The sequence below is a fragment of the Oncorhynchus nerka genome, unplaced genomic scaffold (genome assembly GCF_034236695.1).
Source record: "Oncorhynchus nerka isolate Pitt River unplaced genomic scaffold, Oner_Uvic_2.0 unplaced_scaffold_1167, whole genome shotgun sequence".
NCBI lineage: Eukaryota > Metazoa > Chordata > Actinopteri > Salmoniformes > Salmonidae > Oncorhynchus > Oncorhynchus nerka.
The window spans coordinates 19,588-40,174 of record NW_027040162.1 but is presented as its reverse complement, the minus strand read 5'-3'; the positions used below and the strand labels follow the sequence as shown (position 1 = coordinate 40,174).

General features: G+C 47.3%; 2 protein-coding genes across 2 annotated transcripts; both read right to left on the bottom strand.

Annotated features, from left to right (window-relative positions):
- Positions 1-3,245: 3,245 nt before the first annotated feature.
- On the bottom strand, positions 3,246-5,510 carry LOC115127536 (glyoxalase domain-containing protein 5). Its single transcript, XM_029657149.2, has 4 exons — positions 5,402-5,510; positions 4,815-5,009; positions 3,994-4,149; positions 3,246-3,827 (listed from the first exon to the last, which is right to left on the bottom strand). The coding sequence occupies exons 1-4, from the start codon at positions 5,456-5,458 to the stop codon at positions 3,693-3,695; spliced, it is 543 nt and encodes a 180-aa protein (XP_029513009.1). The 5' UTR covers positions 5,459-5,510; the 3' UTR covers positions 3,246-3,692.
- A 5,009-nt stretch (positions 5,511-10,519) lies between these two features.
- On the bottom strand, positions 10,520-18,711 carry LOC115127538 (E3 ubiquitin-protein ligase RLIM-like). Its single transcript, XM_065016038.1, is given in 5 exon segments — positions 10,520-12,956; positions 12,959-13,675; positions 14,658-14,765; positions 16,773-17,007; positions 18,579-18,711. Coding segments are annotated over 4 exon segments (2,544 nt in total). The 5' UTR covers positions 16,942-17,007; positions 18,579-18,711; the 3' UTR covers positions 10,520-11,406.
- Positions 18,712-20,587: the final 1,876 nt, after the last annotated feature.

Here is a 20,587-nt window from a genome sequence, read left to right as displayed (position 1 = left end):
ATGTTCAGCCATAATACAGCTAGACCAGGGGGGCTGGATGTTCAGCCATAATACAGCTAGACCAGGGGGCAGGATGTTCAGCCATAATACAGACCTTAACACAAGCAGCTAGACCAGGGGGCAGGATGTTCAGCCATAATACAGCTAGACCAGGGGGGCAGGATGTTCAGCCATAATACAGCTAGACCAGGGGGCAGGATGTTCAGCCATAATACAGCTAGACCAGGGGGCAGGATGTTCAGCCATAATACAGACCTTAACACAAGCAGCTAGACCAGGGGGCAGGATGTTCAGCCATAATACAGCTAGACCAGGGGGCAGGATGTTCAGCCATAATACAGACCTTAACACAAGCAGCTAGACCAGGGGGGCAGGATGTTCAGCCATAATACAGACCTTAACACAAGCAGCTAGACCAGGGGGGCAGGATGTTCAGCCATAATACAGACCTTAACACAAGCAGCTAGACCAGGGGGGCAGGATGTTCAGCCATAATACAGACCTTAACACAAGCAGCTAGACCAGGGGGCAGGATGTTCAGCCATAATACAGACCTTAACACAAGCAGCTAGACCAGGGGGCAGGATGTTCAGCCATAATACAGACCTTAACACAAGCAGCTAGACCAGGGGGGCAGGATGTTCAGCCATAATACAGCTAGACCAGGGGGGCAGGATGTTCAGCCATGATACAGACCTTAACACAAGCAGCTAGACCAGGGGGGGCAGGATGTTCAGAAAGCTATAATGCCTCTTAATTGCCATAATATTTAATTTTTCACATCTTCATACTATTTCAGGGCACATTAAGTAGCTGAGCTTAGCCAGCCAAAATGAAATGCAGACTTTGTTCCAGCAGGGTTTGTAGTGAGACTGCCAGAGCAGGAGAAAACAGAGTGCCTCCTAAATAGACCCATATATAGTGCTCTACTTTTGATCAGTGCCTGTTGAATTTATTATAGATTTATTATGGATAAATGAATAAACAATATCCCCATTTTAAATAGAATTGTATCTAGGTAAACTTATACTCTGTATGTTTAATAGACAATATGAGTTCATAAGAAGAAATTGTGTGACAGGAGGAAGGAGTAATAAAATGTTAATGAACACCATTCCAACAGGAACAAATTGGTCGTGGACTGTGTAAACACATAAAGTCGTTAGCCTATGGTTGACCCGCCCTGAAACTTAGCTCTGGGGTTTTTAGATTAGGCAGTGAGTGCATTCCTAGGGTTTCTGTTAATTAAACCTGTCAGTTCAGTGGTGACCGATAATGTTGAGGGGTCAAAAGTTATCTGGGAGTGTGTTAGTAAGATAGAATGAACTCTTCACCTTATTTTGTCCTGTCGAGAGAGGGGGGGGGGGGGCGGTTAGTTTAAGGCAGTGAAATGACGTCATGATCTGTATTTAAACTGATGCATGTGTTTTGAGTGGTAGCGCGCTCCGAGAATAAATTCTATTACCTATTATTTAAAGACTGGTCTGCGTCTATTTTATGCAAACAAGAAATCTTACAAATTCTCATAAAATAGATTAAGCACATTGGCATAATTAAATTATACTAACAGTGCCCCATAAGGAGAAGGGTGCCATTTTGGACACATGCTGTGTGTCCCATGCTATATTGCACTTACCCTCTGACTGTAAGTTTAGATATGTCCCACGTGGAACAATATTCCCTACATAGTGCAGTACTGTAGATCCCATGGACCCTGGTCAAGACTAATGAGCTATATAGTTATTAGGGTGTCATTTGTGATGCACACAGTGTGTAATAAGGCCCTGGGGTAGCCTGTCTGCTAATGCTATCTGACCAGTCAGCCCTGCTAGCTAGCCTGCCTGCTAACGCTAGCTAGCCTGCCTGCTAACGCTAGCTGACCAGTCAGCCCTGCTAGCTAGCCTGCCTGCTGACGCTATCTGACCAGTCAGCCCTGCTAGCTAGCCTGCCTGCTAACGCTATCTGACCAGTCAGCCCTGCTAGCTAGCCTGCCTGCTAACGCTATCTGACCAGTCAGCCCTGCTAGCTAGCCTGCCTGCTAACGCTAGCTGACCAGTCAGCCCTGCTAGCTAGCCTGCCTGCTGACGCTATCTGACCAGTCAGCCCTGCTAGCTAGCCTGCCTGCTAACGCTATCTGACCAGTCAGCCCTGCTAGCTAGCCTGCCTGCTAACGCTATCTGACCAGTCAGCCCTGCTAGCTAGCCTGCCTGCTGACGCTATCTGACCAGTCAGCCCTGCTAGCTAGCCTGCCCGCTAACGCTATCTGACCAGTTAGCCCTGCTAGCTAGCCTGTCCGCTGACGCTATCTGACCAGTCAGCCCTGCTAGCTAGCCTGCCTGCTAACGCTATCTGACCAGTCAGCCCTGCTAGCTAGCCTGCCTGCTAACGCTATCTGACCAGTGCCTGCCCGCTGACGCTATCTGACCAGTCAGCCCTGCTAGCTAGCCTGCCTGCTGACGCTATCTGACCAGTCAGCCCTGCTAGCTAGCCTGCCAGCTGACACTATCTGACCAGTCAGCCCTGCTAGCTAGCCTGCCCGCTGACGCTATCTGACCAGTCAGCCCTGCTAGCTAGCCTGCCCGCTGACGCTATCTGACCAGTCAGCCCTGCTAGCTGAAACAACAAGCTGTGTTGTTGGGACTAGCCTGCCCGCTGACGCTAGCTGAAACAACAAGCTGTGTTGTTGGGACTAGCCTGCCCGCTGACGCTATCTGACCAGTCAGCCCTGCTAGCTGAAACAACAAGCTGTGTTGTTGGGACTAGCCTGCCTGCTGACGCTAGCTGAAACAACAAGCTGTGTTGTTGGGACTAGCCTGCCCGCTAACGCTAGCTGAAACAACAAGCTGTGTTGTTGGGACTAGCCTGCCTGCTGACGCTAGCTGAAACAACAAGCTGTGTTGTTGGGACTAGCCTGCCCGCTGACGCTATCTGACCAGTCAGCCCTGCTAGCTGAAACAACAAGCTGTAGCTACATGACGTCAATATGAACTGAACAGCCTCTGTAACAGAGTGGACTGGCCAGATCCATTGATAAACAGGTCTAAACAGGGCCAGCTGGAGTTACAGCATTTAGTTATGATAGTATCTGTAATGCTACATTTACATCTTAAAAATGGACTTTGGTTTGTTGCTGACTGACCAGAAAGTTGAAAATACTCCATGTAGATACTGAATTGACGCAGACTGACCAGAAAGTGAATCGACGCAGACTGACCTACTGTAGATATGGTTCTGCTTCAAACAACTATTTTGCCTCTTTCATTTTTATTTTATTTAACAAGGCAAGTCATCACCCCAAACAACAAAGGAATTGGCTAACATACAGATCTGGCTAGGCCAAAACATGACACGTAGGAACTACGTTGTTGTCCTCATAAAGGTTACCTTAGCACTAACTCTTCAGTCTAACTACTGTGATCTTCCTGCCAAAAGACAAATAAGTTGGCTGAGCAAAAAAACACAAAATATAAGAATGCCCTTTGTTCTTCTGTTGCAGTTAAATGGTTGTTCTAAGGCTGTTGAAGGTAGATGTTTAGCTAAAGGCTGTTGAAGGTAGATGTTTAGCTAAAGGCTGTTGAAGGTAGATGTTTAGCTAAAGGCTGTTGAAGGTAGATGTTGAGCTAAAGGCTGTTGATGGTAGCTGTTTAGCTAAAGGATGTTGGTTGTATGTAGTTAGAGGTTGACATAAGGCCTCAGTCCTTCGTTGGTTGGTTGTAGTTAGAGACCTCTATCAGGTTGTGGTCTGGGTCTCTGAAGTAGAGAGATGTGATGGGTCCAACAGCGCCACTCCTCTCCACTGGACCCTCCTCTATCTCCACACCACACGCCTGCAGGTGACAGATAGATGAGACAGTCACACAGGGACTTTCAGGACATGGCAGAACAGCATCCTACTAGAAGACAGCATGTCCATCCATATGGTTATGGTGGAGGACTGGAACCATGTAGTAGATAACTTGGGAGGTGTAGCGGCTGTGTGTGTGTGTGTGTCACCTGTAGGTGTGTAGCTACAGCAGCCAGGGGGGTGAGGGTGATGAGACAGAGGTCAGCTGATCCTGAGGTGGGTCTCAAAGCCTTGGGTTCAAACTCCTGACCCACCTGGTGCAGGTTCAACTTCTGCTTCCCAAAACACAGCGCCTTACGGTTACCCTGGGGTAAAGAAGAAGAGAGACTGGTCAATGCTACCATCTGCTGGGGTATAATAAGAGACTGGTCAAGGCTACCATCTGCTGGGGTTTAATAAGAGAGACTGGTCAAGGCTACCATCTGCTGGGGTTTAATAAGAGACTGGTCAAGGTTACCATCTGCTGGGGTTTAATAAGAGAGACTGGTCAAGGCTACCATCTGCTGGGGTTTTAATAAGAGAGACTGGTCAATGCTACCATCTGCTGGGGTTTTAATAAGAGAGACTGGTCAAGGCTACCATCTGCTGGGGTTTTAATAAGAGAGACTGGTCAAGGCTACCATCTGCTGGGGTTTTAATAAGAGAGACTGGTCAAGGCTACCATCTTCTGGGGTTTTAATAAGAGACTGGTCAAGGCTACCATCTTCTGGGGTTTAATAAGAGAGACTGTTCAATGCTACCATCTGCTGGGGTTTTCCACGTGGTTACACAGTCCAGTTGGAGTGTATCTATGATTTATTTAATGACCTTGTTGGTTGTTAGCAAATCTATTGTGGAAACGACCACGGGCAGAACAGTAGAAAACGTTGACAACCTGTTTTATCCAAAGTAGAATAATTAACGTCTCAGTAAAAGTGATCAATAGACTCATCATTGATTATGCAGTCTGTGTTCAGTACTCAGAATGTACCTTAAAGGTGATGACCTCCATGCCCAGGACAGAGGAGTAGAAGGTGCAGGTGTCTGGAACACTCTTCACGGTCAACACAAGGTGGTCCAGGTGACTCACCTGTACAGGGCCGGAGCTCTTACATCTCACCCCCAACGACACCATGGGTAACCCCCACACCCCCAACACAGCCAGCCCACAGGACTGGGGCTGTAGCTGGGACAACATGGCCAGAGACAGATGGGTGAATGTAAGTGTGCAAAAACAATCATGCATGTAAAGAAATATTCACATGAACGTGTAGACAGCGTCCCTACGTGGTCAAATGAAGTACTACTATGATAAATTCGGCAAAAAGCTGGGGTTAACTGTATTCGGGTAATTACGGTAAATCGGTTAACTGTAGCGGTGTCGTTTCTTAAAGTTGTACAATTCGATATGAATTACACATTCTAAACAAAAGTTAGTAGCTTACAATTTAATACAGAAGTTGTACTGTAGACGACTACACATGCCCCTCGTTAATAAAAGTGTCTTCCAAAGACAAGGCACTATTCTGTAGCTCCGTTTTAGAACAGGTGACATTCGTTTTATTCTACAGGTCTTACCTGGCGGTAAATCCCTTGAAAACGCCCCAAGTGACAACCTAACGTCCGGAGCGCCATCGTTCCTTTAGTAGAGTTGAAAAGAAATGGATGACATTCCACCCTTCACTTCCTTCTTATTGCCTTGACCATAATACCGTAATTGCTAGAGTTTTTTGTCTACCACATAATTTTATTTAGCCTTTATTTAACCAGGGAAGTCAGTTAAGAACAAAAACTTATTTTACAATTATGGCCAACTCCGGCCAAATCCTCCCCTAACCCGTGCGACGCTGGGCCAATTTATGCGCCGCCACTATGGGACTCCCGATCATGGCCGGTTGTGATACAGCCCGGAATCGAACCAGTGTCTGTAGTTACGCCTCTAGCACTGAGACAGTCCATTAGATCGCTGAGACACTCGTGAGCAAAGTTATGGGAATCTTGATTAACTTCCTTCACAACAGCTCTGCGCGGCAAAGCAATGAGACAGATATTTCACCGGATCTATATACTTGAGTCATCCGCTCGGCGTTTCTGCTCACAACCAAATATGGTGCTGAGAGGAAGCCCAGTGTCCGGCAGTGAGAGAGGAGAGAACGAGATTGATTTTGGCCGATATTCTGCTAATTTTCTCGTAGATTAAACAGTTGTGAGGAGATGACACGTGGGTACCTGCTTCTATAAACCAATGAGGAGATGGGAGAGGCAGGACTTTCAGCGCGATCTGCGTCAGAAATAGGAATGAGTTCTATTTTAGCCCTTGGCGTCGCAGACGCTCGTTGGCGCACGCGAGCAGTGTGGATGCAATAATTGAATAACATGGATTTCTACATTTATTTTGCGACGCTCGCGCACGCGACGTGTCCGGTCTGGTCAGCATGTGAGTTGTGTATACTTTACCCTTTGCCAACATTTATTTAAAAAAAATGGCATTGTTTAGGAGTGCAGAGGCAAATTGAGTTAATGCACACGCGCATTAGGCGTTCCCTAATGGCAATATGCAAATGTTAGCTAGAACGCGCCAATAGGATCTCTAGCTCGTGCTTGGCTCTGCCCACTACGAGTAATTAGTTCCCGGGCAGTGGTCTAGCTTAGTTTAGTTATAAACATCTTCAGTGGGAATGCCCTGACACGCATAGGCCGTATCACTGTAAATGTCGCACGGCCCATGTAGAATGCAGATATCTGATTGACCATGCAATGCCTTTCATGCTGCGTTCATAACCAAGTGGGAAAGTGGTATTTATCATCACATCGCATGTATAACACTGGGGGAAAATCCACTTAAACGCCCCAATATATACACAGTGCCTTCAGAAAGTATTCAGACCCCTTGACTTTTTCCTCATTTTGTTCGGTTACAGCCTTATTCTAAAAGACATTCAATTGTCGTCCCCCATCTACACAATACCCCATAACGACAAAGTAAAAACAAGTTCAGAATTATAATTTTATTTTTTTATGAATATATGACATTTACCTATGTATTCAGACCCTTTACTCAGTACTTTGTTGAAGCCCTTTAGGCAGCGATCAAGTCTTCTTGGTTATGACGCTATGAGCTTGGCACCCCTGTATTTGGGGAGTTTCTCCCATTCTTCTCTGCAGATCCTCTCAAGCTCTTGTCAGGTTGGATGGGGAGCGTTGCTGCACAGCTATTTTCAGGTCTCTCCAGAGATGTTCAATCGGGATCAAGTCCGGGGTCTGGCTCGGGGTCTGGCTGGGCCTCTCATGGACATACAGAGACAAGTCCCGAAGCCACTCCTGTGTTGTCTTGGCTGCGTGATCAGGGTCATTGTCCTGATGGAAGGTGAACCTTCACCCCAGTCTGAGGTCCGGAGCGATCTGGAGTAGGTTTTCATCAAGGATCTCTCTGTACTTTGCTCTGCTCATCTTTGCCTCGATCCTGACTAGTCACCCAGTCCCTGCCGCTGAAAAACATCCCCAAAGCATGATGCTGCCACCACCATGCTTCACCGTAGGGATGGTGCCACCACCATGCTTCACCGTAGGGATGGTGCCACCACCATGCTTCACCGTAGGGATGCTGCCACCACCATGCTTCACCGTAGGGATGCTGCCACCACCATGCTTCACCGTAGGGATGCTGCCACCACCATGCTTCACCGTAGGGATGCTGCCACCACCATGCTTCACCGTAGGGATGCTGCCACCACCATGCTTCACCGTAGGGATGGTGCCACGTTTTTTTTTTTTACAGATGTGACGCTTAATATTCAGGCCAGAGTTCAATCTTGGTTTCATCAGACCAGAGAATCTTGTTTCTACATGGTCTGAGAGTCCTTTAGGTGCCTTTTGGCAAACTCCAAGTGGGCTGTCATGTGACTTACTGAGGAGTGGCTTCCGTCTGGCCACTCTACCATAAAGGCCTGATTGGTGGGTTCTCCCATCTCCACAGAGGAACTCTAGAGCTCTGTCAGAGTGACCATCAAGTTCTTGGTCACATCCCTGACCAAGGCCCTTCTCCCCTGATTGCTAAGTTTGGCCTGATGGCCAGCTCTAGGAAGTCTTGGTGGTTCCAAACATCTTCCATTTAAGAATGATTGAGGCCACTGTGTTCTTGGGGACCTTCAGGGCTGCAAAATCTTTTTGGTACGCTTCCCCAGATCTGCGTCTCAACACAATCCTGTCTCGGAGCACTACGGACAATTCCTTCCACCTCATGGTTTGGTTTTTGCTCTGACATGCACTGTCAACTGTGGGACCTTATATAGACAGGTGTGTGCCTTTCCAAATCATGTCCAATCAATTGAATTTACCACAGGTGGACTCCAATCAAGTTGTAGAAACATCTCAAGGATGATCAATGGAAACATGATGCACCTGAGCTCAATTTCGAGTCTCATAGCAAAGGGTCTGAATACTTGTGAATGAAATGTCTAAAAACCTGTTTTTGCTTTGTCATTACGGGGTATTGTGGGGCGGCAGGGTAGCCTAGTGGTTAGAGCGTTGGACTCGTAACCGAAAGTTTGCAAGTTCAAATCCCCGAGCTGACAAGGTACAACTCTGTCATTCTGCCCCTGAACAGGCAGTTAACCCACTGTTCCTAGGCCGTCATTGAAAATAAGAATTTGATCTTAACTGACTTGCCTAGTTAAATAAAGGTAATAAATTACAGGTTATTGTGATGTCATTATGTAGATTGCTGAGGAAATATTTTTATTTAATCTATTTTAGAACACGGCTGTAACGTAAAAAAAAATGTGGAAAAAGTCAAGGGGTCTGAATACTTTCCAAATGCACTGTATTTCATGATAGAGAGGTGTCCTTTGTGACCACACAGATATTAAACTACAGCCTGTTAAAACAGGGAACTGGCCTGTGACCCAAACAACCTAGGACTCCGGTCAAAAGTAAGTCACTATAGGGAATAGGGAGCCATTTGGGACCAATGCAACATAGTGCAGTAGGATGCCTTGATGAAGACAGCCAGGTTAGTAAGACAGAAAGACACAATACACTTCATTTACAACTGGTCATTATCAACAATAACAGAGCTTCAACCACCCAAAACTTTATTTGTACAGGGAGGAGGTAATGACGGCAACCGTGAGAACACATGGAACCTATAGAATGTGATGTCATCGTGGCATGGAACACTCCCTCCCTCTGCGTGAACAGCCAACATACAGCATCCTACAGGCCCACCGCTCGACAAGAGAGAGCGCTATCAGAATGTACACAAAGAACCAAGCTCAAGAAAATAAAAAGATTAACACATTTTAAAAAGGGAACAAGTCTTCGTTTTAACTGTGAATATTCAGTCTACAATATTTTAGAAATAATAATATACAAGTTTAGAATATTACACTTCTTCAGTTTTCCCATTCTGTAGTTATTGCACTGGTGTTCCAGATATGAAGATGTCTCTTGTTGGTAGAAGTTCTAGGCCAAAACACAGGACAGAGGCAGCAGCCTGGCCGGGGTCTAACCTGGCCTGAGTCTGACCTGGCCTCTAACCTGGCCTGGGTCTAACCTGGCCTGGCCGGGGTTTAACCTGGCCTGGGTTAGACACGGGGCTTAAACCTGGCCCGGCAGGGGTCTAAATCCAGATCCTTCATGCAACACCACATGGAACCCATAAATGTGATTCCCAAACGGCACTATCCCCGATATAGAGCAGTACTTCTGACTAGAGTCCTATGGGTAGTGCACTATATAGAGATAGGGTGGTGAAGACGGAGCCATAATGCAGCCGTCTGTTCACTTCCTGGTCACATGGTAGCAGAACCAACAGGTTGTCATAGTGACAGGGTTAGGATCATAAGGAGCTTGTCATTATCATTCAGGGGCCGTATCCATAAAGTGTCCCAGAGTAGGAGTGATGATCTAGGATCAGTTGGCCCTTTTAGGTCATAATGAATAAGATTATATGGACTGATCCTAGACCCCCACTGAGGGACTGATCCTAGACCCCCACTGAGGGACTGATCCTAGACCCCCACTGACGGACTGATCCTAGACCCCCACTGAGGGACTGATCCTAGACCCCCACTGAGGGACTGATCCTAGACCCCCACTGAGGGACTGATCCTAGACCCCCACTGAGGGACTGATCCTAGACCCCCACTGATGGACTGATCCTAGACCCCCACTGACGGACTGATCCTAGACCCCCACTGATGGACTGATCCTAGACCCCCACTGACCCTAGACCCCCACTGACGGACTGATCCTAGACCCCCACTGAGGGACTGATCCTAGACCCCCACTGACGGACTGATCCTAGACCCCCACTGATGGACTGATCCTAGACCCCCACTGACCCTAGACCCCCACTGACGGACTGATCCTAGACTGATCCCCCCACTGACGGACTGATCCTAGACCCCCACTGACGGACTGATCCTAGACCCCCACTGACGGACTGATCCTAGACCCCCACTGACGGACTGATCCTAGACCCCCACTGACGGACTGATCCTAGACCCCCACTGACGGACTGATCCTAGACCCCCACTGACGGACTGATCCTAGACCCCCACTGACGAACTGATCCTAGACCCCCACTGACGGACTGATCCTAGACCCCCACTGACGGACTGATCCTAGACCCCCACTGATACTAGACCCCCACTGACGGACTGATCCTAGACCCCCACGGACTACTAGACCCCCACTGACGGACTGATCCTAGACCCCCACTGACGGACTGATCCTAGACCCCCACTGACGGACTGATCCTAGACCCCCACTGATCCTAGACCCCCACTGACGGACTGATCCTAGACCCCCACTGATACTGTGATATGCTTTGTGTACACAGGCCAGGTCATGATGAAACACTGTCAGAGGGCAGAAATAGAAAATGCTTCATGTGATGGGCTAGAGTTAGACTACATACTAGCATCAGTTAACAGATACCTACAACCCATCTCAACACAATTCATAATCAATAATCAGTACTATTGGTCCGATGTCATGAATATGATGCAACACGAGTCCAAATAAACTGAAAGTCCGCCACATCTTGTTCTCCCCATTAACGCCTGTACAACATTCTACAGTTTTAACTTAAAAACTAATTCAGCAAAGCTTTGACACACGGACAGTCTGTGAGCCGTTCCAGAGTATTGATAAATGCAGTCTTTTAGGTGGAGAGCAGGGTCAGGTGGGGACAGTGGAGTCCCTTTTGGGGTAAGACAGGTAGGGGAGAGTGGGGTCAAGTCTTTTAGGTGGAGAGCAGGGTCAGGTGGGGACAGTGGAGTCCCTTTTGGGGTAAGACAGGTAGGGGAGAGTGGGGGTCTGTTAGCCAACAGGGGACAGTTACATCCCTTTCTCACGTCTCTTCCTACAGAGTCTATGAGGACATCACCTTCCTTCCTTCCTGTCAGTCTCTCTGTCCAAACACCAGCATGTCAGTTGGATAAAAGTCAGTGATGGCTTAAGAATGAAAACATGAACAACGTAAGTGGTCTGACTAGGAGAAAGGCCTACAGAACTGACACGGTGTTATATACTGTCTGCCTGGAGCACCGCTGACCCCTGACCTCCAGCTCTCCAGGTTAGACCACACTCTCCCGGTTAGCAGACACCAACACGGCCCTGCGGCAGATAGGACAGGTGGAGTTCTCAGACAGCCAGCGGTCGATACAGTGAACATGGTACTCATGAGAACAGGGCAACTTCCTCAACTTGTTCCCCTCAGCATACTCTGTGATACACACACTGCAGGTCTTCAGAGCATCACTCTCCCCAAAGTTCCTGGTGGAGAGGTTGTCGATCTGCTCCTTGGTGAGTCCTCTGGGCTGTTCCTCATCCTCATCATTCAGGAGGAAGAAGTGAGCAAGGCGGAGGAAGGGTAGCGACCCCGGTTCCTCCAGACTGATGGGGGCACGGGGCCGAGCTCGCCCCTCCCTGGGGGTGGCCCCCACCCCTAAACCTATTCCCGGGGACAGACCTAGACCCATCCCGTCCTCCCCCTCCCTCTCCTCTGTCCTTGCCTCCCCGGCTCCTCCCACACTAGGCCCACCCACTGAGACAGGAGGCTCCGCCCCCTCCGCCATGCCGGCTACTCCCCCGTCGGGAGTGTTGAGCGCCTCGGCCAGGTCGGCAGCGCCAGTGGGGTTACCACCGCCACGGTTTGAGTCCGAGGAGTCAGAGTCCGAGTCCATGAAGTAGCTGAGCTCTCCGAAGCCGGTCATGATCTGTCGTATCATGGTCTGCAGAGCCATGGAGGTGGCCTCTCCCAACCCCGCATCACTGATCCTCCTGATGGGGATCCTGATGGTGCTGACGTACGTCCTCACACCAGCACGTTCGGACCGGGAGAAGGTCCTGCGGAACCCCCCCCTCTCACTCTCGTACAGGAAGGTGTTGTTGGAGTTCTGGGAGCGTGAGCGGGTTCTGTTAGCAATGCTGTCCCTCTGGCGGTACTCACCTGGACGAACACGACGCACCTGCAGGTCCAGCATGATGGTGGGAGGACGTCGTCCTGCTGCTCCCTCCCCGCCCGCGGCCTCTCCCTCCTGGGGTGGGGTGGTACCGGGCTCTGGGGCGTTCCCAGACCCTGTGTCAAACCCTGTTCCGGCTGACTGGGCCTCGTACTCTGCGGTGCTTTGCCGGGACAGAACATGCTGTCGAGTCCGTGAGCTTCCCTCTGCGGGGGCCTGGGGGGACAGGGTGGGGGGGCTGTGTGAGGTGGGGACGTGGCGGGGGAGTCGGTCCAGGGTGAGGGGGGAACGACTTCGTGTGGTGCGAGCCCTGGTCCGGCGCTGCTCAGGGCTACGGCTGCGGGCTCGTCTCTGGCCCCGTCGCGGAGGCTCCTCAGGGGGCGGGCTAGGAGGGGCAGGGGCGGCTGGAGGGGCCTGCACCAGAGGACTGACTGGTCTGGAGACAGGAGGGGTGGTGGTGACAGGGCTGGGCGGCTGTGGGACTACCTCTACTACTAACTCTGGGACCATCTCTGCTTCTAGTTCTGCCTCTGGATCAGCTTCTACTTCAGCCTCTGGCTCAGCCTCTACTTCTGGCTCAGCTTCTACTTCAGCCTCTGGCTCAGCTTCTACTTCAGCCTCTGGCTCAGCTTCTACTTCAGCCTCTGGCTCAGCTTCTGCCTTGGCTCAGCTTCAGCTTCTACTTCAGCCTCTGGCTCAGCTTCTACTTCAGCCTCTGGCTCAGCTTCTACTTCAGCCTCTAGCTCAGCTTCTAGTTCTGCCTCTGGATCAGCTTCTACTTCAGCCTCTGGCTCAGCTTCTACTTCTGGCTCTGCTTCTACTTCAGCCTCTGGCTCAGCTTCTACTTCAGCCTCTGCTTCTACGTCAGCCTCTGGCTCTGCTTCTACTTCAGCCTCTGGCTCAGCTTCTACTTCAGCCTCTGCTTCTACTTCAGCCTCTGCTTCTACGTCAGCCACTGGCTCAGCTTCTACGTCAGCCACTGGCTCAGCTTCTACTTCAGCCTCTGGCTCCATCTCCGCTTCTGGTTCCACTATGACAGCCATCTCCTCCACAACTGGTTCCTCCAGCACCTCTCCTGTCTCCATGGGCACCTCCGCCTCAGGCTGGACCTCCACCCCATTGCCAGGTGCTCTAGTTGGGGCCTCCTCCTGCGCCTCGGCCTCCCCCTCCGCACGGGCCTGCTGCTCGGCCAGGTTACGGTTAACATTGATCTCCAGACTGAACCGGAAGTCTCCGCTGTTTGGGTTGGTCCGGCTCACTGCCCGCCATGACTGGTTGCCTCGGTGACCACTGCGGGTGGTGTTGCCTGTCCGCCTGACGGTGTTCAGCCAATCCAAGAGGGTGTCGCCGTTAGACGGGTCCTCTGGACCTTCTGCCAGTTCTAATGGAAGACAGAACATATCAACATTCTAATGGAAGACAGAACATATCAACATTCTAATGGAAGACAGACCATATCAACATTCTAATGGAAGACAGAACATATCAACATTCTAATGGAAGACAGACCATATCAACATTCTAATGGAAGACAGAACATATCAACATTCTAATGGAAGACAGAACATATCAACATTCTAATGGAAGACAGACCATATCAACATTCTAAAGGAAGACAGAACACATCAACATTCTAATGGAAGACAGACCATATCAACATTCTAATGGAAGACAGAACATATCAACATTCTAATGGAAGACAGAACATATCAACATTCTAATGGAAGACAGAACATATCAACATTCTAATGGAAGACAGAACATATCAACATTCTAATGGAAGACAGAACATATCAACATTCTAATGGAAGACAGACCATATCAACATTCTAATGGAAGACAGACCATATCAACATTCTAATGGAAGACAGAACATATCAACATTCTAATGGAAGACAGAACATATCAACATTCTAATGGAAGACAGAACATATCAACATTCTAAAGGAAGACAGAACATATCAACATTCTAATGGAAGACAGAACATATCAACATTCTAATGGAAGACAGAACATATCAACATTCTAATGGAAGACAGAACATATCAACATTCTAATGGAAGACAGACCATATCAACATTCTAATGGAAGACAGACCATATCAACATTCTAATGGAAGACAGAACATATCAACATTCTAATGGAAGACAGACCATATCAACATTCTAATGGAAGACAGAACATATCAACATTCCAATGGAAGACAGAACACATCAACATTCTAATGGAAGACAGAACACATCAACATTCTAATGGTTTGCAGTGACGGTCATAATGTCACCATTAAGGACTCCATCTTTAAAAGTTGATGAACTTTTAATTTCTGCTTGAAAGACATAATGAAAAGTACAGAGGAGCCTTACCTCCTGTAGCTTCTCCAGTCTCACTGGTGTTGATGCTAGGCTGCTGCTGCTCTGGTCCATCCTTAATCTGCTGCAGCCGACTCAACAACTCCTCTGCTGTGATCTCACCTAGGAGGGATGAAACTACAACTCAGTACACCGACACTGGCTCTAACTGCCTTCATTTACTACTGGAAATACCCAAGTATTTTCCCATAAAGCTGTAGTTTGTCTCCTGGTTACACAGCAACAGGACAGTACTGAGAACCACCAGACTTACCAGGACAGGCCCTGTCCTCTCACTGCTCTCCCCAGGAAAGGTGTTCCACTAGCGGATGCTCCAAACATACTGCCCACCCCACTGACCTGGATGTGGCATGATAAGAAAAACTCAAACCTGAGACAACAACCTTCGATAGCCAATCTAAAAAACTGACCGAAAATGTCATTCAACCCAGTCTGCAGTAGAGAAATAAAGCCCTAAATCAAAAAGAACACAAAGACATTAACTTTTTAAATGAGATAGAAAACTCATGTCTACAATGCTCTGTTAACCCCCATATGTATTACAGTTACCTGGGGTTCACAGCAGGTTGTTGTCTAATGAGGTGTGTTAGTGGTTTATAACAGGTGTATTAAAGGAGAGTCAGTTACCTGGGGTACCCAGCAGGTTGTTGTCTAATGAGGTGTGTTAGTGGTTTATAACAGGTGTATTAAAGGAGAGTCAGTTACCTGGGGTACCCAGCAGGTTGTTGTCTAATGAGGTGTGTTAGTGGTTTATAACAGGTGTATTAAAGGAGAGTCAGTTACCTGGGGTACCCAGCAGGTTGTTGTCTAATGAGGTGTGTTAGTGGTTTATAACAGGTGAATTAAAGGAGAGTCAGTTACCTGGGGTACCCAGCAGGTTGTTGTCTAATGAGGTGTGTTAGTGGTTTATAACAGGTGTATTAAAGGAGAGTCAGTTACCTGGGGTACCCAGCAGGTTGTTGTCTAATGAGGTGTGTTAGTGGTTTATAACAGGTGAATTAAAGGAGAGTCAGTTACCTGGGGTTCACAGCAGGTTGTTGTCTAATGAGGTGTGTTAGTGGTTTATAACAGGTGAATTAAAGGAGAGTCAGTTACCTGGGGTACCCAGCAGGTTGTTGTCTAATGAGGTGTGTTAGTGGTTTATAACAGGTGAATTAAAGGAGAGTCAGTTACCTGGGGTACCCAGCAGGTTGTTGTCTAATGAGGTGTGTTAGTGGTTTATAACAGGTGTATTAAAGGAGAGTCAGTTACCTGGGGTACCCAGCAGGTTGTTGTCTAATGAGGTGTGTTAGTGGTTTATAACAGGTGAATTAAAGGAAAGTCAGTTACCTGGGGTACCCAGCAGGTTGTTGTCTAATGAGGTGTGTTAGTGGTTTATAACAGGTGAATTAAAGGAGAGTCAGTTACCTGGGGTTCACAGCAGGTTGTTGTCTAATGAGGTGTGTTAGTGGTTTATAACAGGTGAATTAAAGGAGAGTCAGTTACCTGGGGTACCCAGCAGGTTGTTGTCTAATGAGGTGTGTTAGTGGTTTATAACAGGTGAATTAAAGGAGAGTCAGTTACCTGGGGTACCCAGCAGGTTGTTGTCTAATGAGGTGTGTTAGTGGTTTATAACAGGTGTATTAAAGGAGAGTCAGTTACCTGGGGTACCCAGCAGGTTGTTGTCTAATGAGGTGTGTTAGTGGTTTATAACAGGTGAATTAAAGGAAAGTCAGTTACCTGGGGTACCCAGCAGGTTGTTGTCTAATGAGGTGTGTTAGTGGTTTATAACAGGTGAATTAAAGGAGAGTCAGTTACCTGGGGTACCCAGCAGGTTGTTGTCTAATGAGGTGTGTTAGTGGTTTATAACAGGTGAATTAAAGGAGAGTCAGTTACCTGGGGTACCCAGCAGGTTGTTGTCTAATGAGGTGTGTTAGTGGTTTATAACAGGTGTATTAAAGGAGAGTCAGTTACCTGGGGTACCCAGCAGGTTGTTGTCTAATGAGGTGTGTTAGTGGTTTATAACAGGTGAATTAAAGGAGAGTCAGTTACCTGGGGTACCCAGCAGGTTGTTGTCTAATGAGGTGTGTTAGTGGTTTATAACAGGTGTATTAAAGGAGAGTCAGTTACCTGGGGTACCCAGCAGGTTGTTGTCTCTCATCAGCCGGTAGTCTGCCTCACTCAGGTTGTTGACAAACTGGTAGAAGGCCTCCTCCCGGTCTAGCCGGTCCCGTTGCCGCCTGCGCTGGACCTCTGGTTGGTCACTGGCGCCCGGCTCAGAACTGTCGGAGCCCTCCATCGAGTGTCGAAGGGAGAGAAGTTGGAGATAAACGCTGTCTATCGCTGAGTCACCACAATCCAGCTGCTAGGGATAATCAATCAAATGAATCAATCAAAATGTATTTTTACATCAGCAGTTGTCAAAATGTGCCTTTACAGTAGCCTGGCCTAGAACCCAATGAGCAAGCCAGGTAGAGCCAGGAAAAAGTCCCTAGAAGGAAGAAACCTCGAGAGGAAGCAGGCTGAGAGAAGTAGGCCATCGCCATCCTCTACTGGCTGTACCGGGTCGACAATAGAAATGCCTAGCTGCATCTTCGACACACTGACACAGTCAGCAGGTGGGGAAGACCACAGACAGGTGATGTGATTTATGGCATGCAGCACATTAATAAAACACACATATTTTGATGTTATTGACCAGGACTAACTAACATCAACAAATAGCAGAAATCAGGTTAACTAGCCAGCGTATTAGCTACTAAGTTAGCTAGCGTTCAATAAACTATAGTTATTAATAAGGACGTTTCCGATATCAAGGAAAATCTTTCCTGGCTTGGTGGGCATCGTTTACTCTGATGCCCACGAAAGTATTATCCTAACGGAGTCCCGTGTTTTGATAATAATAATAATCAGCAGCAGCAGCAGCAGCAGCTAACCAGTCAGACCAAAGTCGACAAAAACAAAATGGAATCTGGGGATCTAACTATTAGCATGCTAGCTAACACCCTTAGCATCTGGCTGGAAATGGCATCTGAAAGATGGAGAAAACAGCTCGTGTTAACTCAGCTAGCTAACGATATACTAACAACATTATTATTTTATGATTTCAAGTTGTCAAGACTAAATGTAGCTATCTAGTTAAGACATTCGTCTGGCCAACATACCATTTAATAACATTGGCTAACAGGCTAAGGAGAAAACGTTTAAACTTGCAGTCATCAGCTCTTCGGATGCCTTTTGTGTAAAAGGTTAAATATAGACATCCACTTACACACAAAATTATATGATTAAGTTGTTATTCTATACACGAAACGTTATTAGCGACTTTACGTTGTTTTTGCTGTTCATAACTGGCTAGCCAACTATTAAGTAAATGAATGAATACATGGAAACAATGTTAACTACCTACCTGACATATTGTCACCAACACGAAACGAAGCCAGTAAATCAACGCTCATCTAACCTACCTATCTATCTAGGTGATGAACCTAGTCAGTTAGCTAGGTGGCGAACCTAGTCAGTTAGCTAGGTGACGAAGCTAGTCAGTTAGCTAGGTGAGGAAAGCTAGTAAGTTAGCTAGGTGATGAAAGCTAGTAAGTTAGCTAGGTGATGAAGCTAGTCAGTTAGCTAGATGTTGAAGCTAGTCAGTTAGCTAGGTGATGAAGCTAGTCAGTTAGCTAGGTGATGAAGCTAGTCAGTTAGCTAGGTGATGAAGCTAGTCAGTTAGCTAGGTGATGAAGCTAGTCAGTTAGCTAGGTGATGAAGCTAGTCAGTTAGCCAGGCGATGAAGCTAGTCAGTTAGCCAACACCTTCCCGAAGTTAAGAGTTTTAGCTGCTTGCTAAAGCGCCAGCTAGCTAACAGGTTAGCACAATTTAACAGCCCACTTTATATCTAGTTAACAACATTTAAATATGTCAATATGACATTCACAGTACCTGTCTTGTATTTGTGTCGTTATTCGTTATCTTGAACTTTGGTCGTTTTATTCTAACAAATCCGCTTGAATAGTTGGGTACGGTCTTAGGATTCCATTTTCTCCATCATTGTACAGAGATCTTCCGGAAACTGGGGGAGCATGAAACGGAAGTTTGTTTTTGGACTGTACTTTGACTGTAGTGCCATGCTGTGGTGAGAGGTGAAATTGTCAAAAAGCAGATCAATTATTGCATGCAACATTAAAGGTGTGATAATACATGTAAAATCAATATGACCAATGTAGCTACTACTACTACAATTAGTCTGGGTTGCCATTTGATTAGCTGTTCAGGAGTCTTATGGCTTGGAGGGTAGAAGCTGTTCAGGAGTCTTATGGCTTGGAGGGTAGAAGCTGTTCAGGAGTCTTATGGCTTGGAGGGTAGAAGCTGTTTAGGAGTCTTATGGCTTGGAGGGTAGAAGCTGTTTAGGAGTCTTATGGCTTGGGGGGTAGAAGCTGTTCAGGAGTCTTATGGCTTGGGGGTAGAAGCTGTTTAGGAGTCTTATGGCTTGGGGGGTAGAAGCTGTTCAGGAGTCTTATGGCTTGGGGGTAGAAGCTGTTCAGGAGTCTTATGGCTTGGGGGTAGAAGCTGTTCAGGAGTCTTATGGCTTGGGGGTAGAAGCTGTTTAGGAGTCTTATGGCTTGGGGGTAGAAGCTGTTCAGGAGACTTATGGCTTGGGGGGTAGAAGCTGTTCAGGAGTCTTATGGCTTGGGGGGTAGAAGCTGTTCAGGAGTCTTATGGCTTGGGGGGGTAGAAGCTGTTCAGGAGTCTTATGGCTTGGGGGTAGAAGCTGTTCAGGAGTCTTATGGCTTGGGGGTAGAAGCTGTTCAGGAGTCTTATGGCTTGGAGGGTAGAAGCTGTTTAGGAGTCTTATGGCTTGGAGGGTAGAAGCTGTTCAGGAGTCTTGTGGCTTGGAGGGTAGAAGCTGTTTAGGAGTCTTATGGCTTGGAGGGTAGAAGCTGTTCAGGAGTCTTATGGCTTGGAGGGTAGAAGCTGTTTAGGAGTCTTATGGCTTGGAGGGTAGAAGCTGTTTATGAGTCTTATGGCTTGGGGGGTAGAAGCTGTTTAGAGGCCTCTTGGTCCTAGACTTGGCGCTCCGGTACTGCTTGCCGTGCGGTAGCAGAGAGAACAGTTTATGACTGAGGTGGCTGGGTTGGTTATGTAGGCTTTTTCTAACCCATCGTTTTCTACTACATATAAGAATGCGATTAAATTATATTATAACATAAAAAATCTAAGTCTATCACAATTACAGTCATTACAATAAATGTTATACCCCTTGATCTTCAAAAATAGGCCTTGGAAGTATGGATGTATAGATTAGCTAAATTGTTTTACCTTATTAGCCAGCCCTACTGTGTTGTTTATGATTTTATTATCATGGAGGACTGATGTGGCTCATTGATTTGAGGTGAAAAATAAATGCTGCGCTCATGGAATGGCCTGCATTGAGCTCTACTGAAAAGTACTATTTACATGTGAAAAATGAATGTCATATTCTGCATTTGCTACAGGCCTCTTGTTTACCTTTTAGTTGGAGGCACTTTGATATCTTCATAATATGCAGCTGTTTAAAGGGCAAATCTACAGATGAAACAATAACAAAACGGTCGACCCCGCCTCTGTTTTGGTAAAACGCTGAGGGATGGGCCTGGAGAAATGTAACCACTCTCAGATGAATAGACAGAGCTATGGATGTAAGGACTGTTTTGGTAAAACGCTGAGAGATGGGCCTGGAGAAATGTAACCACTCTCAGATGAATAGACAGAGCTATGGATGTAAGGACTGTTTTGGTAAAACGCTGAGAGATGGGCCTGGAGAAATGTAACCACTCTCAGATGAATAGACAGAGCTATGGATGTAAGGACTGTTTTGGTAAAACGCTGAGAGATGGGCCTGGAGAAATGTAACCACTCTCAGATGAATAGACAGAGCTATGGATGTAAGGACTGTTTTGGTAAAACGCTGA